The sequence below is a fragment of the Perissodus microlepis genome, chromosome 11 (genome assembly GCF_051167445.1).
Source record: "Perissodus microlepis isolate ML-2025 ecotype Zambia chromosome 11, ASM5116744v1, whole genome shotgun sequence".
Lineage (NCBI taxonomy): Eukaryota > Metazoa > Chordata > Actinopteri > Cichliformes > Cichlidae > Perissodus > Perissodus microlepis.
This window is the reverse complement of record NC_140471.1, coordinates 9261041-9268743: the sequence shown is the minus strand read 5'-3', so window position 1 is coordinate 9268743 and position 7703 is coordinate 9261041. Positions and strand designations below refer to the sequence as shown.

The window sequence follows — 7703 nt, the reverse complement described above, 5'->3', positions numbered from 1 at the left end:
TACACACAAGCCATCATCTACTAAGCACACAATGCGCCAACTGCACACTGATGGTATGAATACAAAACACATCTGGCTTTTGCTTTCTCTGTGTCCAGATGTCAATTTGAGGTCACACTTTTGTCATAGTGTCATGTAAACATACAAGGATCCAAACTTCAAGTATTGGTGTTTATTCACACTCATCAAAACCAAGACAAAGTCAGAACACAAAATAGGAATTTCACCAAAAAAAGGGGAAAAAAAAGACAATCAGCCTACATCATGTCGTCTCTCTGGGTCCGGCCACAAAATTTCGTCCACATCGCATGCGATATCCTCCAGTCCAAGGCACCGGGGAAAATATCTCCTTGAATGCCGTATCCAGGCCTGACATGATGCCTGGTCAATATCTCCACATGCCTCCTCCATTGCCTGTAAAAGGGCTACCTGTTGATGAGGATGACGGTCGTACACTTTCCAGCGCCAGGCAGAGAAGAACTCCTCGATGGGATTTAAGAATGGAGAGTATGGAGGGAGGTTGAGTTCCATGAAGGATGGTTGGTCTGTAAACCAGTTGCGGACCAAAGCAGCCCTATGGAAACTAACATTGTCCCATATGATGACATATCGGGTCTGCTCTGGTCTCTGAACAGTGAGCATGTCATGCAAGGTGTCCAAGAATGCAATAATGTGTGCAGTGTTGTATGGGCCTATGGTTGCATGATGGTGAACAACACCATTTTGGCTTATAGCTGCACACATGGTTATGTTACCACCACGTTGTCCTGGGACATTGATGATGGCACGGTGTCCAATAATGTTCCTGCCACGTCTCCTGGTTGTACTGAGGTTAAAACAGGCCTCATCTACAAAAAGTAGCTCATGTCCCATTGCATCTGCTTCTAGTTCCATCACTCTCTGGACAAGACAAAACAAATGCAACACATCAGGCCCATGCACAGCACTACAGTATGCACTTCCAAATTCAGAACCAATGACACTAGCTTACCTGCACATAGTCATATCGCAGTTGCTTTACACGTTCTGTGTTTCTCTCGAAAGGAACTCTGTAAATTTGCTTCATTCTTATTCTGTGGCGCACAAGTACACGACTTAGTGCAGAAATGCTTGCACTGTGTATATTTTGAAAGATGGTGTCATTATCAATTATGCGCTGCTGTATTTCGCGCAGTCTTATTGCATTATTGGCAATCACCATGTTCACTATATGGGTCTCTTGCTCTGGAGTGAACATTCTGCCTCTGCCCCCAACATCTGGACGTCTAGCAATTCTGTAAAGTAACAATTTCAGTATTTTTGCATGTATGGTACTGTTGTGTTTCTCATTAGAGTATGGCAGTGCTACAAAGTACTTACCGATTCTCATTTCGAAATGTCCTAATGATGCTTGCCACAGTGTAGCGGCTCAGTTTAGGCTGAACCCGTTGGCCAGCTTCCCTCAGGGTCATCCCATGGTTGATGACATGGTCCACTATTGTAGCTCTGATGTCATCAGTTATTCTGTTTCTTACTCTTCTTACCCTTCCTCTTTCCCCTCCTCGTCCTCTTCTTGCTCCTCCTTGTCCTCTTCCTCTAACCCTCTTGCTTCTTCACCTCCACGTCCTCTTCCTCCAACTTCTTCACCTCCACGTCCTCTCCCTCGGCCTCCTCTGATTCTCACTCTTCTCACTCTTACTGCTCCTTCCATTGTACTCCACATAGACAGCTTACCTGTGGCCTGTTTATAGTGCTTAGGCTGATTGCAAAGTGGACTAATTATCTAAAACAGTTTTCACATGTGAAAGTGTGCCAGACAGTTGGCAAAATAGTGTTAATGATAGCCATACATGTGTATAATTTTGCTAGGAGTGTGTTGGAAATTTGGTAATTGAGTGTAAGCAGTGAGTTGTGTTTAAAGTTCTGCAAAAAGAGTGCTGTGCAGTGAATTGTGCCTACAGTTTTGCAAAATTGCAAACTGAGTGCAAAGCAGTGTTTGTGCTTTTAGTTTTGCAAACTCAGTGAGTGGTTTTGCTATAAGTATTAATAGTTTTAGGAATTGTGCTGTAAGAATCACAGTTAGGGTTAAAGCCATCAGAAAAAACTGTAAGAACATTCCGACTAGAAAGCAGGTCTGTCTTCACCTCTCTACCTTCTACTCTACTCAGGTGGTTTTCATAGCACTGTTCTACAGTATATCACATCACCATATCAAGTGTACAGGGTATTGCAGGGTGCTGATGCTCCTTTTGCAGCCAAAGTGGTAGTTTCTGTGAAACATACCATGATTACTTATATTGAAGTACAGTGTTGTACAGTGGATGATACAGTATATACAGTAAAGTACTGTAAGGAAAATAAGCAAAGCGATGACAGTATGTGGTTGTATTTCTCTAGAATGACTCGAAGACCTTCTGGGGCAGGACGCCAACGCCTGTTCACACAACAGCAGGAACTTGCCGTTGTGGACCTAGTGAGGGCAGACAATGCCATCTGTCTCCACCAGCTACGAAAGCAAATACTTGCAGACAGGCAAGTGTTCAACAACATAAACCATGTGAGCATCACCACCATCAGACGCATCTTGGGACAACACAGCATCACCATGAAGCAGCTCTACAGAGTCCCATTTGAGAGGAACAGTGACAGGGTCAAAGGACTTCGAGCTGAATATGTACGGGTAAGTGTAACTGTCCTTTACATGGACAATACAGTATTGGTGAAATCCAGTAGCAGCTGAATATGTACCATATCAGTACCACATGGATCCATCCTGAGAGCTACACAGGTACCTGTGTGATGTGTGAGGGTCCTGTATGTGTAGCACTGTCGTACAGTAATATGTTCTCTTTGTTTTACAGAGAATCTTGGCCATGGATGGAGCTGCACAGCCTCATGAATTCATTTTCATTGATGAAGCTGGATTCGACCTGTGCAAAACAAGACGACGGGGTCGTAATGTAATTGGCCAAAGGGCAATTGTGCACGTCCCAGGGCAGCGCGGGGGAAATATCACATTGTGTGCTGCCATTAGCCTTCGAGGGCTTCTGCATCATCATGCAAAACTAGGTCCATACAATAGCCAACATATACTCACATTTCTAGATGCTCTCCATGATATAGTTGTACAGAACAGAGCAGATCAGCCCAGGTTTGTGGTGATATGGGATCATGTCGGTTTCCATCGGGCTGCTCTGGTCCAGGCCTGGTTCTCCAACCACAGCCAACTTGAAGTGGTATACTTGCCCCCTTACTCACCATTTTTAAACCCTATAGAGGATTATTTTAGGCTTGGAGATGGCGTGTATATGACCGCCAACCACATGCCCGCATGCCTCTTCTGCAGGCAGTGGAACAAGCCTGCGGCGACAGTCAGGTGACAGCAATCCATGGATGGTTTCGACATGCAAGAGGATATTTTCCCCGGTGCCCAGCGGGAGAAGACACTGCTTGCGATGCCGATGAGGTCCTGTGGCCAGACCCCAACAGACGGCGGGATCCATGAGCCCACGTATGCACAATTGTCATGATTTTTTGTGTGTACAGTATAGTGTTTTTTCTATTACTGTATTATGTTTGTTTTTTTTTGCTTTATCTGAATTCATGGTGCTGCAATGTACAATATTGAGTAGGCCTATTTGCTTTTTTTGGTTGTTTGTGTCTCCTGAAAATATGCCTTCTGAATAAACAATGAAAATCAAAGACTGCAGTGTTTTATATAAAGTAGACTAGTGTGTTCCCCCTGATCTGATCTGCATATGATGCAAGTATGTGTCATTTTGTCAACAGAGTTACATTTTGACAGAGGAATGTTAGGTTTTGACAGCAGAGTTTCAGTTTGGCACAGATGTGAATGGTATATTTTGTTGTGTCATGTTTACTTGTGTTTAGAGTTTTGGCACAATGAGCGAAGTTTTGCAAAATGTGTTCAAGCAACGGGCAAAAACTGTAACATGTTTTTCACCATAGATTTCAGCAATTATAAAAATTCAACTCAAACTATTCAGCTATTAGCATTCACACTGCATTTTCGACAGGAAATACATTTTATATACCAGTTTCAGTTCAAATTGCATTAAAAATAATAAATAATTGTATTAAAAATAATTATTAAAAATAATACCATCAATATGTTACTGGACTACACTTACTGGACTTATGGAAGTATTTTGAGAACCATAAGAGATTCTTACAAATGTTTGAAAGAAAAAAATCTTTAACATAGCTGGAGACTCGTGTAGAAATATGAATGAGCTTATAAAGTTTCTGTCATGGTGTGCTGTGACAGGCAGGTAGCAGGACCCAAACACAGGACTCTTACGTGGAATGAAACTTGAATCAGCAGCTTTTATTGCTGGAAACTCAGGTGGACTCAAGAAACTAAAAACTAAGAAACAAGAACTAGGAAAACAAATCAGGAACTATGAACAAGAATTAAGTAAAGAACACAGAGGAGAAAAATCACCCAGCCCACTGAAAACTAAAGAAACCCCCAAAAACATGAACAACAATCATCAAGGAACATATTTACATATTTACAGTTACTGCAACACCAATACTGGGTCACAGCTTCAGTGTCATTCGGTGTCTTTTTGTCTGCAACAGCAGCAGAACAGACTTCTCAGTCTTTTGAAGAAGCCCTTTTTCTTCTTCTTGATGTGACGGTCTTTGGACTTCATGCTGGCTTCAGGTTCAGGAAAGGGATGTTCAAAGGGAACATCAGGAAGTGGCCCAATTTCCGAACAAGATCCTTTGATCTTATGATCTTCGCCTTCAACACAGGATTTGGACTCGGCATAGGGTTCCTCACAGGGAACGTCGGGCTCTGGAACACTTTCTGACAGAGCTCCTTCGATCGTAAGGTCTTGAGTACTCAGACTGGATGCCCTTTCAGAAAGAAGTTCCTCACAGGGAACGTCGGGCTCTGGAACACTTTCTGACAGAGCTCCTTCGATCATAAGGTCTTGAGTACTCAGACTGGATGCCCTTTCAGTAAGAAGTTCCTCACAGGGAACGTCAGGCTCTGGAAAACTTTCTGACAGAGCTCCTTCGGCTGGTGGATCATTTGCCATTGAAAGGCCGTCAGAGGAGCGCTCTCCATTTGTGCTCTTCACATCAGGACTTGAAGGGGGCTCAAAGATTTCACATATCCGGATCCTTGCTACATCAGCAATGGTCTTCAGCAACACTGGCGCAAAGTTTGCAACTTTGATAGACAGAATTTCTTCAGGAAATTTCTGTCTAATCTCCGTCAGGATGCTGTCGACCATATCGTCTCGGATGGAGCGGGTGAAGATGGCCTGTGTTTCCATCGCCGTGAGGCTCTTGGAGACACGATCTAAAGTGGCCTTGGTGACACTTGTGGAGAGGATACTTAGACTCTGGGAGGCCATGTTTAGGAGGGGACGAGGAGGAAGCTCCCAGAAGCCCTGGAGAACGCGGGGAACTACCTCGATCACTACCTCCTGCGCGGTGAGCAGTTTGCTGTTATGCTGTTCCTGCTGCTTCTTTTTCAGGATTTCAACGTAATCCTTCACCACGCTGAGGAGTTTAGGTGCTCTGTAGAAAAACATGATAAGTGTTATCTTTTAAACATATTCAAAGCATCATTTAAATATTGAAACACTGTAGCTGGACTGTTAACCCTGTAACCGCCTTTGTATCATACATGAGTTTCTGAGACCTCGATCTCATCAACATGATCAATACTTGCTATAATTTCTAAATGTTGTGGACAAAACTCTTTTTTTAGTCTAAAGTTAACATTGTCGTTAACAAAAAGTTGCCAAAAACACCCAGTGTATCAAATGTGATACAAAAAATAAATACATAATAAAAGTAAATCATACACAACATGACATAGCAAAGAACTAATTTGTGGCTTTTGTTTAAAGGGTTAATAAACATCTCAGCTCCAAAGAATCTGAATTTTCGGGCTGTTTTTTGATGGGTTGGGTCTTACAGGGTTAATAACTGTATATTACATGTGACTCACTGAAATTTAGGAGGTACGGCCTCTGGGAACTGAAGAAGCATCCTGGCTTCAAATTCAACGTCCCTCATTTTATTGCTGACGTTCACCGCCCACACCTGAAACAGAAAACACATTTACAGTGCGCTTATGTTTAAAGGTTATGTGAACATAATGAAAAAAAAAGTCTTGTGGGTTTTCTCGTCTTACCAGCCTTAGAAGAGGTTTGGCTTCCTCTTCTTCAAAATCCTCTAATTCAAACTCCCACAGCCTTCAAAAGAAAGCAAAGCAGAGGTTTTCTCTCAGCATTTACACGTCATCACAAACAGACTTTCAGGTGTGACAGTAACTCACTGCTCTCTGAGTGTCTCCCTGCTCTTCTCCACCAAAAGATCTCTCAGATCTTCAGCAGTGAGGTTCGGTGGAATTAGATCTTCCTGCTGAAGTCTGAGAAACTCCGTCATAATCGCAATCTAAAAGTAAAGGAGACATTTAAGCACCACCACTCTCAGGTCCTCAGAAATGACCTGATGTTTTCTGTCAGCTTTGGTTTGCATGAATCTGGGTCTAACCTGAGTCCTGTAGCCCGGAAGATACCAGCAGATCTTTACAGCAGTTTCATAAATCGGTGTGTTGAACAACACCTGTCAAAGAAATAGCAATTTAGTCATTGTTACTTAAAATGATTCTCAGTTTGTCAACTTTTAAAACGACATCAAATTCTTCATATTATTGAAATGCAGTAAAAGCAAAAACTTCACATACCCTGATAGGTTTATAGATTCCTTGACTTGATTCCATTTAGACGTTTTCAAATCACAGAAAAACTTTAACTGCTCTCCAACGATGGCGTACGGGGGGATCTCGACTTGAAAATGCTCTCAGCTCGGTGGTCTCGCACAGATGAGCTCTTTTGACAGTCTGATGTTTATTTATGAATGCAGAATTTCTTGAGCAGTCACCATGGAAACTTGATGCAGCTTCATGTTGTTAAATTAAAAGTAAACACTGTGTATTTTGCACTACATTCCACTAAACTTATCATATAAGTAAATAAAGTGTGGGTTAGGTCCCTCCTGTGAAAAGAGCCACACAAACCGATGGATCAGAAAAGACAAAGTCAACCTACAGCATGCCTTTTCATATTATGTGCCTGCTTATCTCCATTTCTTTACAGTAGATGGGAACTTTTGCAGTAAAGCAATGGCTTACAAAACAGTGGACTGTGGACTAATGCAGACATCTGAAGCCTGACAGCAGTTGGTATATACACAGCTTTGGATAAACTGGCCCTTTAAACAGCCCAGAGGAAGAAGAGACCTCTGCGTTATCAGTGGAGCCTAAAGCACAATAATAATAATACTATTAATATTATTTTTATAGCAATAATACCCCAAATAATTAAGTCATTAATTACACATTTGTCATGCTTCACAGGAGGTCAGGAGTGACCGATGAACGTGATGCTACATTAGAGTCTGTCCTATGAGTTCAGCAGGAGGAGGTGAACCCACAGCTGGGACCAGTTCTCTAGTGGGTTCAGTATCATACTTGTGTTCATCCTGGTCTGAACCTGGTCAGAAGAACTGACTTCACTTTTGAAAATTCAATACTTATAAAAGGTAACCGCAAACAGTCTACAATGGTTGTTTTCTGTCCACCAAAGCAAATTTCATTGAAGAGGTTTTTGTACCTTCACTTCTCCAAAAAGCAAATAAAGAGATTAAACAAAGATTTACCGAACGACCGTCAG

The 7703-nt window shown here is 42.2% G+C and overlaps 1 protein-coding gene and 1 pseudogene across 1 annotated transcript; one reads left to right on the top strand and one right to left on the bottom strand.

The window, feature by feature from the left end:
- The first annotated feature begins 1982 nt into the window (after positions 1 to 1982).
- On the top strand, positions 1983 to 3650 carry LOC146377242 (uncharacterized; annotated as a pseudogene).
- Positions 3651 to 4306: 656 nt separating this feature from the next.
- LOC146377241 (uncharacterized) lies at positions 4307 to 6857 on the bottom strand. The gene is made up of 6 exons (XM_084944133.1): positions 6716 to 6857; positions 6523 to 6594; positions 6305 to 6423; positions 6161 to 6221; positions 5975 to 6069; positions 4307 to 5538 (listed from the first exon to the last, which is right to left on the bottom strand). Exons 1-6 carry the CDS (start codon positions 6749 to 6751, stop codon positions 4557 to 4559), a joined length of 1365 nt encoding a protein of 454 aa, XP_084800259.1. The 5' UTR covers positions 6752 to 6857; the 3' UTR covers positions 4307 to 4556.
- Between the last annotated feature and the right edge of the window lie 846 nt (positions 6858 to 7703).

Coding starts and splice junctions, on each gene's coding strand:
- LOC146377241 (XM_084944133.1), bottom strand. CDS start 6,751: ATGGAATCAAGTCAAGGAATCTATAAACCTATCAGG. Junction 6,424..6,522: donor TTCCGGGCTACAGGACTCAG/GTTAGACCCAGA, acceptor CTTTACTTTTAG/ATTGCGATTATGACGGAGTT. Junction 6,222..6,304: donor AGGGAGACACTCAGAGAGCA/GTGAGTTACTGT, acceptor TTTCTTTTGAAG/GCTGTGGGAGTTTGAATTAG.